The following is a 24,453-nucleotide window of genomic DNA, read 5'->3' on the forward strand; positions in this document are numbered from 1 at the left end:
CCAATCTATTTTAGATCCTGAATTTTTTATATTACATAAACATTACTTTCTTTGTAGATGAATAGGTTTTATTGGGGTTTTGATCGGTCTTAACAAGTCCGTAGTTCGCGTATGTGTTAAGACTATTCAGTTAGTTACAATTTCTCGTTTATTACCCGTTGATAGGTGCAGGGAAAGTAAAAGAACCGAGGGTAATATCTCCGGGAGGATCCAAGACCGAAGACAGGCAAAGTCACGGTGTAATTACTAATCAGAATGACATGAGTCAAGATGGTAGAGATCAGCCACGTGGTGATGTGAACATGGAAGCTTCTATATCAGCAGAAGATGTGATAAGAGCTGGAGGTTTTGGTGCTAAAGACGACATTGGAAGCTTCCTTCCTGTGGCGAGTGACTCGACTGACTTTGAGGAATCAATACGCTCTGCACGCGACTATGAAGACGCGCAGCCGGAGGTTCAAAGACCGGGTCTTGGCTGGCCTAAAGAGTGACTCTTTGCCTTTGGTTGGTCGAATGCTTTTACAGTTCTTGTTAGGTTTTGTGGGATCAATTGTTGTGTGTGAATTGTGATGATGGATTAGGTTGGAACTTGAAAGGTTTCAAGGTAGATGACTCTTGGTTTTCAGTTGCTACATTTTTCTTTTGAGTTAAAAAAAAAAAGAAACATTCCATATATTTTAAGATCATCGGTCGCTTGAGAAGTTCTCTGAATTGTTCTGTTTCTTGCTCTGCTTATGACAAAAACGATTTTTTAGGACTTTCTAAATGGAGAGATAGATAGAGATCCTCTGAAATTGTTATCATCAAACAGAACTTATTTAAACGAATATAGATATCTTCTTGGTATAATATATTGATCAATTTATATGAAAGACTTAGTAATAGTTGACATCAATAACTCCCTGTGAACAAATAAAACTTTTATTTTGTTGTGATTATCATGCATTACTATCTTATGGATTGTATAAGTGGGACGGACTAATGGAAACTACCAATTATAGATCAATAATTCACTTTTATACTATATCACATAATGTGACAATTACGTTTAGACCATTAGCTGGTGATCTAAGTGGGACGATTCAAAACCAATAAGAGAAAGATAAATGGAATCATCTTTCAATAAGTGGCTCAAGTTGAATGGACTCCACAATTGCTTAGCTCATATATCATCTAATCCAATTTCTAGTGTCTTGTCTTAGTTGTCTAACGAATATAAAACTTGCATTTTTAAAAAGTACTGTATAAGTTTTCAACTTTTCTACAAAATATAATAAGATTTTCTTTCAAAGTGGCTAATCATAGCATAGCACTCAGCTACTTGGATAGTATTATTTTGATGGCTCTTATTGGCAACCACTATACGTTATCATTTTTTTCATCGCATTCGATTACTAATTTGGAAGCGGGTAGCGTATGAAAAAGTTGGTGAGAAAAAAAGAGCACTAGAGAATTATGTGATTCGTACTTAAAGAGAGGCGAAACATTTACAAAAGGAAAGACAGTGTTAGACTTGGCTCATATCTCTTAATTATAAAAACTCGTAAGAAATAATTAAACGACGATTTGACCACCCAATTTTAAAGCATAAAGATCATAAATATGATCGACACATGTACACTAAGCTACAAGGGTATTGGTAACTCGAAATAGTAAGTTTAAAATAAACTGTATTAGTAATTTGAACACTTATCATCTAATAATCCATTAGCACAAAGTTTCAGTATCTTTGAATAATTGGAATATAAGGGTTAACAATGTAGATATAGCCTAGTTGTCTTGTCTCTTCAGGTCACCAATATCGAATACTGCCCCTATTTATATCTCCACATCAATACATCATAGACTTGCACTCTCTTCACTTGACACCAAACAAACAAAAAAACCACTTGCACTTTCTATTTCTTCTGTATGGGGAAAGAGAGAAAATATATTTTGTTTTCTATATAACCCACCACAACATTGATCTCCTCAGTCTCAGCTATCATCTTTGCTCTAATGGTGGACGACATTTTCACAAGATTCTTCATCTTTTCACAGACACACGTGCGTATCTATGTATCTGTCTCCACAAATTTCTTCGTTTTTTTTAACTAATTTTTTTTTTGCTTCTGTATATTAAGCTAAATTTCTAGAATTACTTTTTCTCGGATCCGTCGTATTGTGTTTAAGTTCACATATTATGTGTGTTTTCAGCTTAATTCATGTCTCCTTTGTTGGAAGTTTCATGTTGTTGATCCAATGGTGTTTTCAGGGCAAGTTCCTCAAGATCTCTTAAAATGTACCAGAAACATTCTTTGGAGAAATTTCCCGAAGCTTCTCTTTTCGTCCAAAGGCTCAAGAATATGGCAGACTGATGAAACTTGCTTATCAGAGGCATGGAAGATACTAGTTGTACATGTTCCCGATCATCACCCTCCAAGCGTTTTGTATATATATTCAAGAGCTGAACACTATTAATTAACAAGCTGTAAATTTTAAATTTCAGTACTGAGATTCAATCAAATCACATTCCAAAATCATCCAAACACTTCTTCTATATACGCATATCAGTAAAGTGATAAGATCCTCAGTAACGTTCAGACAAAACAATTTTGAGCCATCAATATGATTTTTGACTCCTACACACCCACACCCACACACACACAACACTTAACACTATATAGTTAACCTAATACTATGGCTCTTTCCTCAAAAAAATGTTCATCAAACAGAAACGCTCTATTTGATATTAGAAAGATTCAGTCCAACCCCAACCACTTGAATGTTGTTGAAACCCGCCGCCTCTGCTTCTCCCTCTCCCATTCCTCCATCGACAATCCTCAACTCGATCTCCTCCATGTCGCACTTCTCCTCTCTTTCTCCACCCTCTGCTCTCTCTTCCTTGATCCCTACTGTTCTGGTTAAAGCTGTTGATGTTCTTTTGATCCCAAGATTCGGTTTTGAAGCTGTTGTTGTTGTTCTTTTGATCCCAATATTCGGTTTTGAAGCTGTTGCTGTTGTTCTTTTGACCCCAAGATTCGATTTTGAAGCTGTTGTTGTTGTTGTTGTTCTGATCCCAAGATTCAGTGTTCTCCTTTATCCCCCAAGAATCATCATTCCATCCATCACACTTCTGATCATCCCATGAGTTTTCAGGTTTACCAGTTCCAACATTATCCTCATTAATCCCTTCAGCATCTCCCCAACCAGTACCCCAACCGAGCCCACCACACTGTCCAGACAAGACTAAACCATCGAGAATCACAACATGCTCTTCTTTATCATCTGGTATAAGGTCTGGACCACGTTCAAGGTCAAGAATCAGCTCAGCGTCAACTTCAGCATCCCAATCAACATCATCAATGTAGACATCAGGATCAGGCAAAGATAAGTCACAAGTAAAACCATTAATCTCAGCATAGAAACGGGATTTAGCAATATTGAATGCTTCTTCACCAGCCGAGTCATCCCATTGGACCACTCTATCGTATAAGTGCATAAACCGCTTCGCCTCAACAACTTTCCACCACGGAACAGAACCAATCACAGCACAGAAATCTTTCTCCCATGCCGGAACAGAGAGTTTGCAATTATTACCTGCAAGAAAACATAAAAGAGAATACGAGAGTTAAAAACTCCGATCATAGTCCAAACCAAATCATAGTACATGCAGGAATTATGAATTCACAAAACTAACAAAGATGAAGTCAATTAGTATAACGGAATCTCTAAATCCACTAATTTAGAGTACATAAAAGGAGCTTAGAACCGGAATTGATGAACAAACACAAACCCTAATATCAAGAACTCAACAGTAAAGCCAGACACAGAATCCGAGGACTACCTAGTTTCGTTGATGAGAAACCCATAAAAAAGAATTCAAATTTCGACGAAAGATTACATAATCGAAGAACAAAATCAATCAATTTTATATAAAAAAAAAAAACCAGAGAGGGAAGAGAACAGAGAGAGAGTCATACCAAGAGGTGGCTTAGAAGAAGATAGAGTCGTCATCGTCGTCGTCCCTCGTTGATGAATATAATTATGATTAGAATTGTTGTTGTTGTATCTGGGTTTTTGTCTTCTCCAATTACTAGTACCCATAATGACCAGACAACAAAGATTGGATTTTTTTAACGAAGAAGACAAAAGGAAAGTAACAAATACCTTCCAAATCAGGATGCTTTAATGAAACCCAAATCCCTAAAAATTCAACGAGATTGAGAGAGGAGAAACTTCGAAGAAATCTCAGAAAAAGATGTTTCTTTTACGATCACCGAAACAGAGGATTTATAGAGAAGGTGAAGAATGGAGAAAATAAAAATCCCAACTTTGATTTAATATAAGTAAAACACCTTCGGTTTCCTCAAGATATTTCCTTTTTCATTCCTTATTTTGAATATATATATATATATATATATATATATATATATTTTTTTTTTTTTCAGGTGAAAAAATTGAAATAAATGTTTATTTTCCATTTCTTTTTGGGTTATTATAGTAGAAGATATCTTTCCTGATAGTTGATAATTCTAAAATAAATGGTAATGTTTGTTTTCTAACGAATAAATATCTTTATTTTCCATTCATGTTTCAGGAGATAGTCTAAACGTCTTGGTGATGGTGGCCCTTATTTAATTGATTTCTCACTCTGGCATTGATTTTTAAATTAACACTATATATTCACCTGCAGTGGCTTTTTTTAATAAAAATAATATATTATTTGTTTTGTAGATTAACTATATTAATAATTGATCTTTAATTTGTATTTTGTAAAAGGTGCAACCTTACAAATACAGATATATATTAGTTAGTGTAAAAAATATTTTGTTTGAGATTTATTGTTTTATATTATAGGAACTATAACATACAATTAAATATTATGTGTTTATAGAATTAATTCATATTGTTTTGTAAAATTGAAAATTTAATATTAATAAAATTAATTGTAAATTAATACTTAATGTTAAATGTTAAAGGGAGTGGTTGCTATTGTTTTGGAAATTTTATTAGGATGGGAAATCTTGTTTTCCAAAATCAAAACTTAATATTAATTACTTAAATATAAAATAAATTAATAATTAATACTAATTATATGTTTGTAAATATGTATTCAGGATTTATTTGCTAAATGTCTCAAAAAATGTATATATAAATTTATAAGCAAATCGAGTTGGTCAATAATATACAATGGGTCAATGGGACATTTGTTACACTTTATTATTTTGATTTAGAAGACGTTGAGAAAAAAAAAACAATTAATACATTGAATCTTTTGATGTTCATTCATTAATCACAAACCCTCTTGTTGAATAAGAGGATTAGAACTATATGGGTCTTACGCTAAATTTAAGGCCTAAGAGCATGTACATTGATGTAGGACAATTTTTGGTTCTTCAAATATATTAATCTTATTTTGAGAGTTTCTTAAGTGTGATATGAACTGTTTGTGCGTATCATACGAAAGGATTATGTCCCAAATCAGAATAAATAGTGGGATTAAGATGATTATCAACCCCAAAATTCAAAAACCCTTGTTCAACAAGAGGGTTTGTTAAATCCCTAGATCTTGAAAAATATCTTCGAGCCCTAGTTCTCAAATTTTCCATGGACGAATCTGCCATCAAAGTAATTTTCTGCTTCAATTCAACCTGTGTCGTTCTCTACTAGTGGTTTCTTTCTACACAAGAAAGTGGAAATAATTTGTATGAAGTTACGTAACGTAGTAGAATTTCTGATTAGATCTTTATTTTACCTTAGTTAGGGTCTAAAACTGCTGGACTTGAGCGATGACACTGGTGCAGACTCTCCAAAACCCCGGTACGTAATTTTATTTACATATTATGTATATATATATATATATATATATTGATGATCATAATATTATCTCATGCTGCATTAATCATAATTAATCAAATTGTTGCAGTATCACTAGGACAACGATTTCCGTGGAGGGATATGACACTAGGCTCCGTGAGTATACTCTCAAGCTCTTGCATTGACGAAATATTTCTCTTCATGCGGAAGGATATCGGACATATTAAGAAAAGAAACCAACCTACTAGTTGATGTTATAGAGAGAGCCTTCTCCTTCTCCATCTCCATGAAGAGAGAGCCTTCAAAATACGTATTTTCCAAAGTCCTAAGAGAGAGCCTTCTCCTTCTAACATTTATACCATTTTTACCTTAACATACTTGCTAACAACCGTCGTTGGAGTGGATCTTAAGCCGTTTATTTAGTAGACCGGTAAGGGGAAGTCGGTTCATCTCTCCGTGTCTCTCCAGTCGCCGCAGATTCTCTTACCGGTGTTTCATCTCGCTCCACCGTCGGTAAGATTCTCGTCAATCTCAATCAAAATAATAGGTTTTTGACATACTCTTATCGGCTAATAATCCAAGATAATGATAGAGAAGGGGCAAACTTTTTGCATAGGTTTTGGTGAATTAATTAGCGTTACATTTTTCATTAGTTTTCGAATAGGATAGATGCCTCGAAAGGCCATCAGGGAGATGAAGATTGTCGAAGTATCAACCTTTAACATTTTCAACGTTTATGCTAAAGCAGACTTTGAGTTCTTCGACCCTAAAGAGGCTTAACTTGTCACTGATCTTAACTTGTCAAGATACAAGGCATGTCATGTAAAACTCATCTTTGTTACGTGACTTTACTTCTTCTCTTTCTGCTTCTTCTTCTCCATCTTTATCTTCGTCTCCTTTTTCTTTCTCTTCTCCATCTTCTTCCTCTTCCTATATCAAGTAAAACACCTAGAGAATAAACAACGAAACTAATGAGAGAGGGTTTTAATTTTGTTAAAAAGAAGAATCTAATAAGAAGCAAGAGCAAAATCATGTACTTTGGGGATCGCCAACAGAATAGGTTCTCGGGTCACGGGGTCGGGACAAAAGAGGTTCAACAACAAGAGTCATATTACCCATGTTAGATCCATTTAGTTCCAGCGCCTTCTCTAGAGATCCTTCCCCTCGAAGGTGAATGTAAGCTGAACTGTAAAATTCGACAGAGACAGAGACTTTTGTTAGAATTCAATAAGTTTTGAGAGTTGCATTGGGAAAAAACTAAAAAAATGTAGGAAGAAAGAAGCGACAGACTTAGAGACAGAGAGAACATCAATTGTCCAGACATCTCCACATGAAGAGAAATGTCTACAGAGCGCCATCTTGAGATCAATCTCAGGAAGGGAAGTGTCATATCCGGTAACGCGAACCCTAATTAATATCAATTAATTCAAGGAGAGAAATAAATAAATTAGTAACACGACAAAAGGCTCTAGCTAGAAAACATATATTTTTCAGATACTACAAGAATTAGTAGTACATCCTAAAAAAAAAAATTGATTGCAGAAGATAATATTTATCAAAAATTTACGTGTAATGTTTTATCCAAGTCGAGGGATTACTAATATCAACAGGAAAAGGATTAACATCGAGCAATAATGACGGCAAGGTTGCAGGCTTAACGATTGCAGTTGATCGTCCCATGTCAGTTCCATTAAGTTTCAACGCCTTTTCTTCGGCAGCTCCTCCCTCGAACCTCACGAAGGAAACATTGATGTAAAACGATCGAGTACAATACAAAAAAATAACAACAAAAGTATTTTGAGATTATTAAACATGAATGAGAGAGCCCTGCAGGAATTAGTGAAGGGAATTAATAAGAAGCCGCAAATAAAAGAAAGAAAAGAAAGGTACCTCTTGAGGATACCCCTAGCATAGTCTCTGGGAACATAACAAAGTAAGATCTCTCCACATGAAGCGAAATGTTTTTCCAACGCGAGCTCGACATAATACTCTGGCAGCGAAGTGTCATAACCCTCAACGGAAACCGTCGTGAAAATGCTAATTGTTCAACAATTTGATTTTGATTGCATGCAGGTGGAGATAAATAATACTACGATCATCAACACAGACAACAACAAAACAAAAATATATATATTGAAAATAAATATATATATACTGGACCACTCGACATCTTTCTTTTGCCGGAAGGTTGCAGTTGATCAGTTCAGTTATTCAAGGACACACCAATTTTTGGATGTCTGCTTACCTTCTTGTATTAAGGCAATTGATAGCCTGTGTTGCGCGTTTCTTTGGTCTGGTCCTGTGCTACACTCAAAAAAAGCTAAGGTCTCTTGGAAAGATGTTTGTCTCCAAAAGGAGGAAGGAGGTTTGGGATTACGGTCATTAACCGTAGCAAACAAGGTAAGTTGTTTAAAACTTATTTGGCGACTGTTGTCCTCTCAATCTTTGTGGGTATCATGGCTACGTACATACTTGCTCTGCAAGAGTTCTTTATGGTCAATCAGTGTGTCCTCGACGTTGGGTTCTTGGATGTGGAAGAAAATGCTAAAATATAGACCTCTGGCATTAGATTTCGTCAAGTATGAAGTGTGTAATGGGCAGAGCGTTTCTTTTTGGCATGACAACTGGTCTCCCCTCGGACCGCTCTTTGAGATTACGGGGCACAGAGGCTGTATTGATATGGGTATTGGGCTTAATGACACTCTGGCTCAGGTGCTTTCGTCTCACAGACGGCGATGATACCGAGCTACCTATCTCCACCAAATAGAAGATTGTCTAGAGGATATTCGAACTCGGAGGCCTGCAGAAACAGAGGATGTGGTCCTTTGGAAAGGCAAGGGGAATAAATTCAGGGCAGGTTTCTCTACAAAAGAGACTTCGAACTCTTTACGGGACCAACAACCAAAACAGGACTGGTATAGAGGTATCTGGTTCACCTATGCCACGCTTAAGTTCTCATTTATAGCCTGGCTTGCAACAAAAAATCGGTTAACAACGGGTGATAGAATGCAGAGCTGGAATACTAGCTCTCCCTCAGCATGTGTGTTTTGTCTGGCACCACTAGAGACCAGAGACCATTTATTCTTCTCTTGTTCTTACTCCGCGGCAGTCTGGTCTGGTCTCACCTCCAAGCTCCTTGACAGTCAGTTCTCCACGGATTGGGCTGTAGTCCTCCACCTACTCACAAACGCCTCTCTCGGTAAGACTCGGTTGTTTTTGCTGCGATATACCTTCCAGCTGCTTGTGTACTCTTTATGGAAAGAGCGAAATGGGAGACGTCATGGGGAACCTCCTACTCCTTCATCTCATCTACTCCGACAGTTAAATAAAGATGTCTGCAACAGGATTCTATCTATTGGGAACCAAGGCAACAGAAGATATGAAGACTGTTTGGCGACTTGGTTCGCCACCCGCTAAGAGATTTATACTAGTCTATTATTTTTAAAACAAATGATTTGCTAAACGCTTATTTCCCAAAGCTGCACTTTATGTAAAACGCTTTTTTCGAATAAATTTTACATTTTATTCAAAAAAAAAAAGAAATTACTACCCAAATCCTCGACCATTCTTTTAGTCGATTCAGTGATTTAAATTATTTAGAGGCTGCTGGGTTGGAGCCTTGGAGGAACTAGAAGCAATAAATAGGTGTCTCTCATCGTCAGTAATTTCAAAAAACATTTAGGGCCTGACTAGTTCAAACATTGCGGTTGCGGTTGCGGTTGCAGGAGATTGTGGAAGCGGGCGATTGCGGTTTCAAGCGTTATTAAGTGTTTTGAACGACTGGTTTAGCGGTTTAAAATTGGTGCGTTTGCGGGAGGTTTACGACTGGTTGACCAGCGGGTGCAATAGCGGTTGGAACATAATAAATGTGATATCTAATATATAAATGTTTAAAAATACCAAAATTTTTATTAAACCTGATTTATAATTAAAATTTATTAAGATAATAATTATTCAAAAAAAAAATCATATTGAAATACTTATTCTTTTATGCATTTGGCTTTTCACCAAAAATTTAATCAAGTAATTTGATAAATGACAAAACATATGCTTTAGATCGTAGATCTTTTCTCTTTTCTCTTAGATCGTGGGTCAATAGTTGTATTGGTAGGAAAGCTTAAGTGAGAGTTAAAAAGAGTCACTAGTGATTTGTTTTAATATTTTTCACAAATAATCTTATTTTCTTAAATTTTTGATGAAATATTATATTTATTTAAAAATTTTTTGAACTTATTACGATGTGCCATTAAATTTAAATCAAGTTTTTCGAGTTATTGTTAATTGGAATATTTTCTTCTAATTTTTTATTTTATAATCTCTGCAATCATATCCGTACTTCATTTTCTCTCATACTTAATGAGTAAAATAGTTAGATAGAAATATAACAAAAAAAATTCATTATCATTGAAGCGATTGAGAACGGTTGAGAGCGATTAGAAGCGATTGGGAGCGGTTTGTGTGATTGGTTCCAATCGCTAGCAACCGCTACTACCCGCAAACGCAGTGTTTGCGAGAGGTAGCGGGAGAACCAGTCAATACCTTACTCTACTAGCGCGCTGTAACTATATGTTCTTAGCGTTTGTTGTTTCAAAGGTTACATTATTGTATCATAGTTAAAAAACACGAAAGAGGGTTAGTCTTCTCCTAAGACAGAGCCTTCTCCTTCTCCTTCTCCTTCTCCATCTTCTTCTTCTTCTTATTAAGTAAACGACCTAATATAAAAAGAATAAACAACGAAACTAATGAGAGGTTTTTAATTTGTTAACAAGAAGAATCTAAGAAGCAAGAGCGAGCAAATGTATGTACTTGGGTGGCTCTCGCCATCAGAATCGGTGGTGCGCCCCCTTCTTCTGGACATCATAGGTACAACAACAAGAGTCATATTTCCCATGTTACATCCATTTAGTTTCAGCGCCTTTTCTACACATCCATCTCCTCGAAAGGTAATGTCAGCTGCACTGTAAAATTCGAAAGAGACAGAGACTTTAGTTAGAATTCAACAACTTTTGAGAGCTGGGAAATCAAAAATAAAATAAAAATTGTAGGAATTGAGGAAAGAAGCCACAAACATAGAATAATAGAAAAAATGAATATCGACGACATCTCCACATGAAGAGAAATGTTTACAGAGCGCCTTTTTGCGATCAATCTCAGGAAGCGAATTGTCATATCCGGTAACGCGGACCCTAATTCATATCGATAAATTCAAGGAGAGAAATAACCAAAGCTGTTAGTAACATGACAAAAGGCTCTAGCTAGAAAACATATATGTTACAGATACTACAAGAACCTATTAGTAGTACATCCTACAAAAAAAAAAAAAAGATTTGCAGAAGAAAATATTTATCAAAAGTTACCTGTCTGTGTGTACTGTTTTCCAAGTCAAGGGATTATAAATATCAAAGTAAGGATTAACATCGTACGGTTTCGCAAAGGGTGCAGACTTAACGATTGGAGTCCATCCTCCGAAGTCAGTTCCATTAAGTTTCAACGCCTTATCTTCGGCAGCTCATCCCTCGAACCTCACGAAGGCAACACTGATGTAAAACGATCGAGTACAATACATAAAAAAAAAAAACAAAAAAAAACAAAAAATAGTATTTTTGAGATTATAATTAAACATGAATGAGAGAGCCCTGGACTGGAAGGGAGAGGGAATTAATAAGAAGACACAAATAAAATAAAAAAAAAGAAAGGTACCTCTTGAGGATACCCCTTTCATAGTCTTTGGAAACACAACAAACTAATATCCATCCACAAGAAGAGAAATGGCTTTCCAACTCAAGCTTGACATAATAAGCTGGAAGCTTAGTGTCATATCCCTCAACGGAAATCGTCGTGATAATGCTAATTGTTCAACAATTTGATTTTGATGGCATGCAGGTGGAGATAAATAATACTACGATCATCAACACAGACAACAACAAAACAAAAATATATATATGTAAAATAAATTTTACCGGGGTTTTGGAGCGTCTGCGACACTGTCGTTCAAATCCAGCACTTTGTGACCCTAGAAGGTACAAAAGATCTAATCAGAAAATTCTACTCACCTCATAAGTCTTAATACTTTTCTTACGTACGAAAACCATTACTTAATTAATAAATAGAAAAGCAGAGGTTAGTCAAAAAGAGCGAAGAAGAAGAAGAAGAAGAAGATGAAGATTACTTTGATGGCGGATTCTTCCATGGTGATTACGTTGACAAGAGCGACTACTTCTAGCTAGGGTTCCAAAGATTTTTTTAATCTAGAGATTTAGGTTGTCGTTAATTAATAATTAGAGAAGCAGAGGTTGTTGTTGTTGTTGTTAATTCTCTTATTTATTCTGGTCACGAACAAACGGTTACGGTTGAGCCTTTAATTTAGTTCAGGCCTGCAGTAAGCCCATAGAGTCCTAATAATCTTCTTATTCATTACCCAAGACTGAGAGGGTTTTAAACATTAAAAAAAACATATTTCTAGAGCCGCTGGGGAAATTTCTGTTCAATCTATATGAACCACTTTTTATATGTTTTTTTTTTGGCAAAATAAAAATGTTTTAAAATATTGGAATTCAATACTGTAAAGTGTCGGTATAAATAATGGGGCATTTCAAAAATACTTTTTTCTTATGTCACTTTTGAAAAATAGCCTTTCATATTATCAATTTTTAAAAATATCTATTTTTTATGTATAAAATGATTAAATTATAAGTTTTAAATTCCAAATATTAAACCCTACTCTCTCAAAATTATATCCTAACTGTAAAATACAGAACTCAAATCTTAAAAAGATCTAAAAATTAATTTAATATATTGTAATTATGTAAAAGATGATAAAATTTGAAATATTCAAAAAATGGTATTTTGGAAAAAGATATACCAAAAGAGGCATTTCTAACAAATTTTTTAAAATTATGATATTATTAAACATAAAATTTCATTACAAAATATAAATAGAATATATATTATTGTTATTTGATGCTAATTATGCTAGTATTTAATGCTAATTATATATTTTTAGTTTACCATTTGTGATGTCATTGTATTTTCTAATTTAACATATGCTATTGTTATATTTTAAAAATTTTAAATTGTATTTTCTAATTTATCATATGTTATTGTTATATTTTAAATTTTAAAATACTTTAATTACTGTGATTTTTAATTAATATATATGTACAATGATTTCGCTGATTATACCTTTTGCCAAATGTTGCATGTTTTTTCTACTTTAGCAAAGTCTTGCATTAAGAGATTATCCTTCTCTAACACCATCAACTAATAGTTTTCTAGACATGGTATCCATAATTTCTTGTACATAAAGTGTTTCATCATTAGCTAATAAGTCACCCACATCCGCAAGGATTTTTGTTGTTGTTGATGATTACAATGATCTGAAAACAATAGATGTCTATCTGCAGGATGAATTTGAAAAAAAAAGATTATGGTCGTTTTATGTTATTCATTTGTTTTGGAGTTAATTCCAACGGAATTCCATTTTGGGAGGCCCAAAATTCGAGGGGAATAACACATTGATACCAAGCGTATATACGAATAGCCAGATCTAGTTAATAAATTAGATTTTTTAATATATATCCAAGTTTACATAATCAGTTAATACTTTTTTCTGTTTCTCTTAACCAATACCTAAATACTACAAATTTTGGTTAGTTTTTTAATCAAGGGGATACAATACAAGAAAATATAACGCAAATAACACAAACCTGAGCGGTTCAAATTTGTTGTCTTACAAACGATTAAAATTCCCTACAAACTGATTGAGCTAAACGCCTAAACGGCTAAATCCTACCAAACTTAATAGTATAATATCAAAAATTCCAATAGAATTATGAATTTCCCATCGACCCGAACCAAAATTAAAATTTGTTCTTAATAATCCGGTTCAATCGCAAATTAAATCCGGTTAAGAGAAGGTGACGTTTTCGGATCTGGGATCCGGGTTGAGTCCGGGTAAGCTTTATAATGTAGTTGTGTCCTCTTAGGCATTTATACACTTTTGTCCTGCGCATTGCAACCTTCTGCGTTCGTCCTCAATCGTCATCGTCAGGTTTTTTCCTCTCTCTCCCTCTTTCCGATTTCTTGACGTAATTTGAAGTATATGTCTCTATCAAAGTTTCGATTTTTTCTCCCCAATCGTTTCCTGATCTCATAAAAAACGTAACTTTGAAAGCTTAGGGTTTCAGAAATCTCTGCTAAATTCTCCGACTTTTGAACTTTTTCCGCATGGGTAAACCGAAAAATATCATCTTTTTTGTTGAATTTTTCAGTGCGTATTGTTTGATTCTCTTTGTGATCTGTAGAAATCTACTAGCTTTTTGTGCTTTTGAGTGTCTATGTAGCTCTTGGTGTCTTTACTGTTCTTGTGATATCTCTGTTGTGTGTGTTATGAAAATTGAGTTGGATGCTCTTACTGATGATCAAAGAAAACAGTTGTCTGTGCAATGTCTTGTTCAACCAGGTTGAAAACCAGTTTGGGGATGAGGTCTGATTTGAGTGCTCATGAGGTTCTTAACAATAACGATGCTATGTGTGAGGTTCTTCTCCTGCTTCCACCAGAAACAATCTACCAGCTCATCTTGGTTTCCAAGAGATGGCTTCAGATTATCTCCAGCCCATACTTCCGTCACACTTACTTAACCAAGTGGAAACCTACCTTTCAACTCATTGGCTTCTTCGTCTGCAGCTCTATGTACCTCGGAAGACGCAAAGACGGTGTTCGTCGCCCTCGCGCTGAGCCATCCCTTCCTTTGCTCTCAACCAGCAGTATTGGTGATGAAATCGAATCCTCTGGTGTTCTGAAAAAGCTTGGTTACTACATCGACTCTTCAAACGGTCTTTTACTTTGTGGCCGCCATCCAAAAGCTTACTACTTGTGGGATTTTAGTACACAGAAGCAGCAGCAACTTCCACGTCCCAGAGTTCATTTCGATGAACTTTGTATGTCTTTGGTCACTGAGGATTGTCCTGATAAAGGGTTTAGCTACAAGGTGATCAGGGCTGAGTGTGTAGGCTTCACTGCTAACAGTACAAAGGTCAGGGTAGAGACTTTTTCCTCGAAAACTACTACCTGGAGCTACTCAGAGCTTACTTGTCCTGAGCCTGTATCTCTCAGTTCTTGGACTCCAGGGAGAGTGATCAACGGAGTTGTTTATTGGCATGCCACAGGAGGTAAAATTGCCATCTATGACTCTAACAGTGAGGAGAAGCGGGTCGATGTGGTAAAGCTTCCGAAAACATATGACTATGATGAACAGGTTCTGGGGGAAACCGCTGATGGGTGTTTACAATACGGATGGAGCACTAAGTCGGTAATGGAGGTGTGGAAGCTTGGAGGGATAGACAATGTGCTTAAGTGGAACCTTCTGTTTAAGCTGAACTTCAAGGCGATGTGGAGGAAGAACCCAACAGAAGCTACACGATTCAACGCTCGGACTAAAGAAACGCAGCTGCTCGCTTTCCTCAATCAGAAGTCGGACTCGGTTTACATCAGATGTGATACACATATCTTCATCTATGACAGAGAGACTCAAAGGGTCGAAGTAGTTCAGTACCAAGGACGTAAATCGACATTCGTTTGGGACTTCTGCAAAGTGGTGCCTTACTTTCGCCGCACTTGGCCTTCTTCTCCTCTGTTTGAAAACAGTAGCATGACGATCGACACTCCTCCTCAATGCAACGCCTCTTCCGCAGGAACTAACTAAGTAGTATTATGCTATTATATCAGTCCGTGTGTAGGCCATTGGACTACCATTTATGTTTTTTGGGCTGATTTTTTTGGTTTGACCATTGATGAATCTCTCATGGTTTTGATGTATATCTCATGGTTGTGTCATTAAAGGTCATTGAACTCTGCTGTTAGCGTTTTCCTTTTGTGATTGACTCAGTTTTTAAGCTAATTATGATGGTAATTTTCACATATAGAACAGAGATTCGATCTAACATATTCTAAAATCAATTTACTTATACCAATAATCAATATCACTTGTATAGTTGTTCTTAAGTATCAGGTTGATTCAAATCATTTGAATATTATAAGTTGCCTTGATGGGTCACTTCACTTGGATGATGAGTAGGTTGTGTTGTGGAGAATGTCCACATTCTTTGAAATGCAGTAATGACGAATGTGTGTTTTTTCAATTTAAAAAGAATAACTATAATGTTTTTATAAAGTCATGTAGTGATCTAAGAAACAGATCATAGCTTCTCTCTATGTAATCTTAGGTACAGATAATACTTTATGATCTCATTATTGGTACATTGATTTGTTTTCTATTTTCTTTTTGCTTGCAACCTTTTTCCTCCCTTGGTAAAGCAATAAGCTTAGCTTTGATAATATGAGGTCTTGTGAATGATTAGGATAAGCCATGTTGAGAAAAACCATAGTATGAACGATATAAATTTATAAACTTATTGATTTGAATAGTAATGGCTATATGCACGAATAGTTCTGATTTCAAGTGAAATTACATTATAAACTTTGAAGCATAAAACTACATTCTAAAAAAAACTAATGGAGGAAAATAATATTGGATTTGAGAAAATAAAAAAAAATAAAAGTGTTTGAAAGAAAGAGTGGTGGGACTGTATTAACAACTCAAAAGGATCTTTAACCGTGTTGAGAAACTCAAATCCATTATTTAAGAGGCTAAACCAAACCTATAGGTCGCTCTATGGCTCACATGGCTCATCATTGTTTCAATGACATGATAGCTAAAGTTGTAATGATCTTCTCAACAACGAATTTTGGTCTATATGGACCACCATCAACTAATTTTAATTGATATTTCATCTGATAACTAGATATGCGATAAATTGTGCTCATTATTATGTAACTTTTAAAGTTATTGAATAATTCATACACGTTAAGAGTTTTTACCAAGTTTCGATGATAGACATGAAAGATAAAACCATTAGAGTAAAAATCAAACTATTAGAAGTCTAGAGTTCAATTTTTTTTGTTCTGTAAAGTTTAGTAGTTTGTATAAAAATTGTAGTATTGTATAGACTAGAAAATTTTGGTTGCTACTATCATTTCTGATGATGCCATTTTAGTAGGATATTAACATTGATCAGTCGTCGAAACGAAAAGAAAAAAATATCACTAAGTGTTTAGTGCATTTTAAGTATTCTCAACATAAACACCCCTAAGTACAAGAAAATCAAACCAAAATGTAGTTCTTGATTTTAAATCTTTAAAGTTAGATATATTTATTTTACTTTCTCTATTAATGATTAAACTGTACTATATCACTCATTGTTGTCATTATTTTCTCTCTCTCAAAGCTAATAATATCACGAGTCCATTGTATATATGTTTCATGCGATATAATAATTTACATTAAAATATGATATGATCTACTTTTTTAACATATATCTTTACATAATTTCTTATATGTATCTTGTAAGCATAGATACGTTGACAAGCCACATGTTCTTTTTTCACAAGCCAAAAGCGGCAAGAAAGAAAGAAGAAAAGAATTGAACAAGAAGCAATTGTTTAAGGGGTATAAATTTTTTGAAGGTGGACCAATTTGAAGTGATTGGTTAAGAAGCAAAAGAAAAAAAAGCAGAGTTAGGGGTTTGAACAAGTCAGTAATCATAGATAGTGAATGTGACAGTTGGAAAAGGTGAGAGATAGAGAGGATCCTATATTAGACATCACTTCAATTCATCTCTTCACAAGTGTCTGTCTGAAATCTCCACATCATCACTACATTTCTTTCTTCCACACGAAATCTGATTCATCCACCAGATCATTTGGTTTTGTGTTCACAGGTAAAGTAAGATTCTTCCATACCTATTACACAATGAGTTGTTACATCATTGATTGTTCTATTGATGTGATATACACACACGGATATGTTTCTATTTGATGAGTCTAATGATGTTAAAACATGTAATATGATCATGGATACCTTTTGGTTCTCTCTTTACGATCTCTTATGAGTCTTCTCTAGTTTTATGTATTCTCTTGTTCAAATCAATAAGAGGCTTTATAATTTGTTATTAGAGAGAACTCTATCTAATGGCGAGGCGGAGGTCATGGTTTGGTTGGATGAAAAGACTATTCATCTGCGAGGCGAAAGCAAAAGCAGAGAAGGTTTTGTTCCTTTTTCTAATTTGCTACCATTCAATTGTTTATGTTTCTAAAATCTATAAACTGATTCGTTTTTGTAGAAGCCAAGGAGATTGAGATGGGTGTTTAGAAGGCTGAAGCTGAGACAACAGATTGCAACTTGTGGACAAGATACAAGGACTTTGAACGAAGCAACACAGGACCAGAGAAAGCATGCTGTGAATGTAGCCATTGCCACTGCTGCAGCAGCTGAGGCGGCGGTTGCAGCCGCCAAGGCAGCTGCTGAAGTTGTCCGGATGGCGGGAAACGCCTTCACATCACAACACTTTGTCAAGAAACGCGATCCTAATTTGGCTGCTATCAAGATTCAGAGTGCCTTCAGGGCTTATCTGGTCAGACACACTACTTTGAGATTTTAAAAGCATCTTAATTTTTGTTTGAAACTTATCTTTCATGCAGTGTTTTGATCTTGTGACTGATTACTAAACAGGCCAGGAAAGCGTTGCGGGCGCTGAAGGCACTTGTAAGGCTTCAAGCAATTGTGCGTGGCCGAGCTGTTAGGCGTAAGGTTTCTGGTTTATTGAAATCTTCACCCTCAAACAAAGCTTCAATGTCAAGCATCATCAAGAGAAATACAGAGAGAAAGCACTGCTCCATGACCAACTCTGAGATCAAAGAAGAACTTAAAGTATCAAAACCTTTGATCTGTAACTCAAAGGTCGAGTGCCATGGTTGGGACAGTAGTGCTCTCACGAAGGAAGACATCAAAGCCATTTGGTTGAGAAAGCAAGAAGGTGTGATCAAGCGTGATCGTATGTTAAAATACTCCCGCTCCAATCGGGTAAATTCTCACTCACTCAAATTCTCACTCAGTTTCGGTTTGAGGTCTCAAAGAGTTGTGTTTGCAGGAGAGAAGAAGTCCTCATATGCTTCTCGAGTCACTGTATAGTAAAGATATGGGGATGAGAAGCTGTAGATTGGAACATTGGGGTGAATCCAAGTCTACAAAATCCATAAACTCATTTCTCATTCCAAGTGAAATGCTTGTCCCTACAAAAGTGAAGCTTAGAACTCTGCAGAGACAAGACTCTGGTGATGGACAAGACTCTCCGTTTTCTTTCCCGAGGAGATCTTTCAGCCGTCTGGAACAGAGTGTACTGGAGGACGAGAGCTGGTTTCAAAGATCCAATGGTTTCCAGCCTTACATGAGTGTAACAGAGTCTGCAAGGGAAAAGATGAGATCACTGAGCACACCTAGGCAACGTGTAGGGCTGGATTCTTGGTTTGATAACTACAAGAAGGATGGGGATAAAGTCTCTCTTTGGTCTTCTTTTGTTTGCGAAAATAGTAAGATCAACAACACAAAGAAATCGTCTCTGACCACATGTCAACATAATTGTTAAATCTCGAACATTCATGTCATTTTTCTTTGGTTTTTCTCTTTGTTTTGTTTCTTGTTGAAGTCTCATATCTCATGTTCTTTATAGATATGCTTATGAAGAGGGCTATTTTTTGGTGTTTGGTGTCTGCTTCTGTTCATTTCTGTTCTTGAGGAATAGGAAGCATCTTTTTATCAGTGTGATACATGTTGTTCAAACCATGATTTTTAGAAAAAAATTATTATGACTGCCATATATATATATATATATATATATGTTTAAGATCCTGTAGAAACGGGGAGATCTGCAGGATTTTGGAGCACGTTTACAGCAAAATTTTGCAAGCTGAAGATAACAAGGATTCCTCATCAACGTCACCTGAAAGCTGTTACAATGCTTGGCTTAGAGCAGTAACTGAAAACAAGAATTTAGGAAATTAACAAATAGCAGTAGATGAAGGATAACGAGAGATCTTCTATTCTCTGTTTGCAGCATCCAACGCTAAGAATTAAGAGTCAACCTCATACAAGCCCTTATTGGTGCTATCAGGTCTGATCAAAGTGTTAAGTGTCGTGGTTTGGATCTTCATCTTGTGATCAGCTCAAATGTCAGACAATGAATACAAGGTTGTTGGAGTCTTCTTCATCAAAGAGGGTAATTTGGTTCTGATCTTCTTACCCCTCTTCTTGAAGGCTTGCTTCACCTGAAGTCACATGCAATTCAAGTATATAGAACAGTAAACCATAAGCCAATTAGTCTAGGAATAACAGTAGGAAAAGAGACAAAACATACATCCACCAAGTCTAATCAACTCGTGAATGAAGTAGCAAATCGAAACTAGGAATATTCAATATCAGCAGGAATCCAAAAATACAAAAGGAAGCAGGGGACAAGGTTTAATAATGAAAAACAATGGTTTTAGTAATTGCCAAATAAATCAAAATCCTAACGAAGAAGATTGATCTTGGATTTTTTTGGTAATAAACAGATAAATAAATTAGGAGATTATAAGCGAAGAGTAAAAATAAGGAAAAAAATAAAAATATATAACGGTTAGATTATACATCACCGACACCGAACCTAAAGTTGAGCTGTGGAGGTTTTGCTCTGGACTTAGTAGATAACAAACCCTAAGTGTAAAGAGAAACAAAAAGGAAACTTAAGAAAGAAGAAAAAAAAAAAAAAGGAAACTTGAGTCCCAAACATATCTTGTTTATAAAGACCTGGTCTCGCACTCCTATCTCTCTAAGAGTTAAAGACGCAATTTCTCTGATTTGTTTTTCTAAGTATATAGAGAGAGACGATTCGTACGAGTTAGAGGTCGCCGGAATTCAAGGCTTCGGAAGTCACGATGTTGGAGAAAAAAACTCTCCGGTGACGGAGATGATAGCGATTGATTGAGGGATCATCGGAGATTGGGGGATTCGTTTTCACGGTGTAAACACATTCGTTGTTGATCGTGCGTGCTTAGGTCTACAAAAGCCCAACAAAAACAATTCCAGCCCATCGACTAGGTTAATTTCTGGCCCTTTTTTTGTTTTATTTACATGATTAATATAATTCAATATTTATATTTTAAACGAATTTTTTTTAATATTTCTCATAGATTTTAAAGGATTTTTCTTACAACTTTTATTCAAGTTTTCACAAATTTATTTTTATTTTTATTTTTAAATCACAAATTTTACTCAAGTTTTTATTTTATTTTTAAAGTTGAATTTTTATCTTTTATTTTCTTTTAGATAATAGAAAATTGGATAATAGATTTACAATGCAATGTGAAGACTAACCAGATTTTGGATCCAGTCATTAGATTAATCTATTGATCATTAGAGATTCCACAAATCCAATTTGGTTTTGCATTGTTGTGTAGATTTATAATACAAGTTTCTAATTATTTGTTTTTAAAATAATTTTTTATTTTTTTCTTTCTTTCTTTCTCATGGTTAATACTTTTAAAAATAAATTCATTTAAATTTTGGTTTCAAAATTATTTTTTACTTTGTTCCTAGTTCTTAAGTTTCTTAATATTTTTGGCTTTAAAGTATTTTGCTGACTTTGATGTTACAATAAAGTAAGTAAACCGTTGAGCTTGGTTCAAGAATAGATATTGAGTAAGATCTGAACCGTACATTTGTCACGATCTCAGGCATTAGATGGCTCTTTGCAATCGGCTGCGCGTCTTTCAACAGACACGCCTCCTCTTCTCCTGGCCGGGGATTACATACGTTGCGTTTTGTGGAAAGCTCACATCTTACTCGGCCACGTCATCGAAAGAGATAAAATGGAACCATCCAACTAAAAAAGGTTGCATTTTGGTAATTCTAGCATCTTATGGTATCATTTATGCATGTATAACTAAAAACTATACTATTCAGTCATAGTTGTATACATATAAAAATTTAAAAGTCGAGCCAACCAACTACAGTGATCTATTGGTTAAGAAAGCAACCTACTCATTGATGTTTGAGATATGAGTATTTTCCAAGTCCTAAGAGAGAGCCTTCTTCTTCTCTTCTTCTTTTTCTTCTTAGCCACCTCAAGTAAAACACCTAATGAAGTCTAAACAACGAAACTAATGATAGGTTTTAATTTGTTACCAAGCATCAACAATCAAGAAGCAAGAGCAAATTTATCTACTTGGGGCCGCGTATAGTCAATTAGCCAGTACTAGTGCAGGAGAGCCCCTTTAAAAAAAAAACAAAACAAAACGTTTATGGGTCCCGGCACAACAGGTTCAACTATAAGATACATTCCTCCCACGTTACTTCAGTCCGGGTTTGCAAAACTCATGCGTCCCGCTCTGTAAAATTGCTATTTCCTCTCTCCCTTCTTCACCATTCATTGATTATCTCATCCAAAGTTACCAAATCAACTCGCTAAACTTAGATGTTAAACTTGGTTGATTAATAAGGTCGTTAGAATCCTCTGATACACAGTTAATACATTTTGCGTAAAGATGTTTCTCCTTCTTGTCTTGTCTTTGATAAGATCGGGTATGTGATCTCTCAAGGAGAAACCGAAGTAATAAAAGTTAGAAAACAAAGGTAGCATTGTAATAGCGAAAGCAGATAACGATTATTGAGCATAATTAGTATAACTATTTTTAACATCCAGAGAAAGGCATATCATACAAGCCTGCATGGGTGATGATTAAAGCAGATAATGATTATTGAGTCCTAAGGGAGAGCTCCTTCATTATCTTCTTCTTCTCCTTCTTCTTCTCCTTCTTCTCCTTCTCCTTCTCCCTCTCCCTCTCCTTCTCCCTCTCCTTCTCCTTCTCCATCTTCTTCTCCATCTTCGTCTTCATCTTCTTATTAGTTACACAACGACCTAATATAAAAAGAATAAACAACGAAACTAATGAGAGGTTTTTAATTTGTTAACAAGAAGAATCTAAGAAGCAAGAGCAATGTACATGGGCCATCAGAATTGGTGGTGCGCCCCCTTCTTCTGGATACACCGGGTCGGGACACCATAGGTTCAACAACAAGAGTCATATTTCCCATCATGTTACATCCATCTAGTTTCAGTGCCTTTTCTACACATCCATCTCCTCTAAAGCAAATGTCAGCTGCACTGTAAAATTCGAAAGAGACAAGACTTTAGTTAGAATTCAACAAATTTTGAGAGTTAAGAAATAAAAAATAAAAAAATTGTGGGAATTGAGGAAAGAAGCCACAAACTGAAAGTTAAGATCAATATGGTATAGATCTCCACATGAAGAGAAAAGTTTACAGAACGCCATCTTGAGATCAATGTTAGGAAGGGAAGTGTCATGTCCGGTAACGCAGACCCTAATTAATATCGATTCATTCAAGGAGAGAAATAACCAAATTAGTAACATGACAAAAGGCTCTAGCTAGAAAAAATATATGTTACAGATACTACAAGAATTAGTAGTAGTACATCCTACAAAAAAGAAGAAAATATTTATCAGAAGTTACCTGTATACGTATGTTCTTTTCAAAGACGTGGGATCAATAAGACCCCAGTCAGTAAAGGTTGCATGCTTAACAATTGCAGTCCATCTTTACATGACAGTATTATTAAGTTTCAACGCCTTTTCTGCGGCAGCTCCTCCCTCAAACCGCACGAAGGCAACACTGATGTAAAACGATAGAGTACAATACATAAAAACAAAAAAAAACAAAAAAAAAGTATTTTGAGATTATAATTAAACATGAATGAGAGAGAGAGACCTGGACTGGACTGGAAGGAAGAGAATTAATAAGAAGCCACAAATAAAAGAAAGAAAAGAAAGGTACCTCTTGAGGATACCTCTTTCATAGTTTCCGGGAACACAAATACTTATGATCTGTCCACAAGAAGAGAAATGTTTTTCCAACACGAGCTCGACATAATAAGCTGGAAGCGAAGTGTCATATCCCTCAACGGAAATCGTCGTCAAAATGCTAATTATTCAACAATTTGATTTTGATATCAATACTATGATCATGATCATCAACACAACCAACAAAAGGAAAAAAAAATTCCCAAAAATAAATATATATGTACAAAATAAAATTTACCGGCGTTTTGGAGCGTCTGCAACACTGTCATTCAAATCCAGCAATTTCACACCCTAAAAAAGATACAGAAGATTCTAATAAGAAATTCTACTGATCACCTCATAATATAATAATTTTCTTACATATATTCTTCATGATCAGAAAACCATTACTTAAAAATCAATAAAAAGAGAGAAGCAAAGGAGCTGGTTAATCAAAAAGAGCGAGCAAGAAGAAGAAGAAGAAGAAGATTACTTTGATGGCGGATTCTTCCATGGTGACTACTTCTTCTACCTAGTAGGGTTCCAAATACTTTTTTTTTCAGATCTTTTACATATGGTATGAAGATTTTTTTAGGTTTGAAGATTTTGTTGTTCGTTGTTAATTCTCTTATTTATTCTGTGGGCCTTTAATTTAGTTCAGGCCTGCAATAAGCCCACAGAGTCCTAATCTTCTTCTTATTCATTACCCAAGACTGGGGGACTGAGAGGCGTTCCGTTAAACATAAAAAAATAAGCCGGGCATTCGGCTTTTTCGGGTTAATCGGTTCAGTTTTCTCGGTTTTTTTATTTTTTCGGTTTTCCAAATTTTCAGAATATAATAATTTTTTTACATATATAGTTCATGATCAGAAAACCATATTAACTAATTAAATAGAGAAGCAAGAAGAAGATTATTTTGATGG

At 35.3% G+C, this 24,453-nt stretch overlaps 5 protein-coding genes, 1 long non-coding RNA gene and 1 pseudogene across 7 annotated transcripts in view; 4 read left to right on the plus strand and 3 right to left on the minus strand.

Annotated features, from left to right (window-relative positions):
* Nucleotides 1-686, plus strand: part of LOC104708724 (uncharacterized) — a 1,071-nt gene extending 385 nt beyond the window's left edge. For both annotated transcript variants that reach the window (XM_010425342.3, XM_087463196.1), the window contains one exon: nt 166-686. In XM_010425342.3, the coding sequence (XP_010423644.1) occupies nt 166-491 (326 nt within the window). In that variant the 3' untranslated portion in view covers nt 492-686. The remainder of the gene's footprint in view (nt 1-165) is intronic.
* A 1,045-nt stretch (nt 687-1,731) lies between these two features.
* Nucleotides 1,732-2,522, plus strand: LOC104708726 (uncharacterized). Its single transcript, XR_754822.3, has 2 exons — nt 1,732-2,046; nt 2,255-2,522. It is a non-coding gene; the product is annotated as an uncharacterized LOC104708726 (long non-coding RNA).
* On the minus strand, nt 2,520-4,385 carry LOC104708725 (uncharacterized). Its single transcript, XM_010425343.3, has 2 exons — nt 3,963-4,385; nt 2,520-3,579 (listed from the first exon to the last, which is right to left on the minus strand). The coding sequence occupies exons 1-2, from the start codon at nt 4,084-4,086 to the stop codon at nt 2,732-2,734; spliced, it is 972 nt and encodes a 323-aa protein (XP_010423645.1). The 5' UTR covers nt 4,087-4,385; the 3' UTR covers nt 2,520-2,731.
* Nucleotides 4,386-6,600: 2,215 nt separating this feature from the next.
* Nucleotides 6,601-24,080, minus strand: LOC147940564 (nucleolin 1-like; annotated as a pseudogene).
* Nucleotides 10,444-10,984, minus strand: LOC147940565 (uncharacterized; the record flags this gene model as incomplete). Its single annotated transcript, XM_087463002.1, has 3 exons — nt 10,444-10,511; nt 10,606-10,757; nt 10,869-10,984. Coding segments are annotated over 3 exons (336 nt in total), but the record flags the coding sequence as incomplete, so codon positions are not given.
* On the plus strand, nt 13,747-15,718 carry LOC104708727 (F-box protein At5g03970). Its single transcript, XM_010425344.3, has 2 exons — nt 13,747-13,849; nt 14,233-15,718. The coding sequence occupies exon 2, from the start codon at nt 14,244-14,246 to the stop codon at nt 15,501-15,503; it is 1,260 nt and encodes a 419-aa protein (XP_010423646.2). The 5' UTR covers nt 13,747-13,849; nt 14,233-14,243; the 3' UTR covers nt 15,504-15,718.
* Nucleotides 17,341-19,396, plus strand: LOC104708729 (protein IQ-DOMAIN 12). The gene is made up of 5 exons (XM_010425345.2): nt 17,341-17,577; nt 17,813-17,902; nt 17,980-18,270; nt 18,369-18,719; nt 18,787-19,396. Exons 2-5 carry the CDS (start codon nt 17,828-17,830, stop codon nt 19,279-19,281), a joined length of 1,212 nt encoding a protein of 403 aa, XP_010423647.2. The 5' UTR covers nt 17,341-17,577; nt 17,813-17,827; the 3' UTR covers nt 19,282-19,396.
* Nucleotides 24,081-24,453: the final 373 nt, after the last annotated feature.

Source organism: Camelina sativa, chromosome 8, assembly GCF_030686135.1.
Source record: "Camelina sativa cultivar CO46 ecotype springtype chromosome 8, ASM3068613v1".
Taxonomy (NCBI): domain Eukaryota; kingdom Viridiplantae; phylum Streptophyta; class Magnoliopsida; order Brassicales; family Brassicaceae; genus Camelina; species Camelina sativa.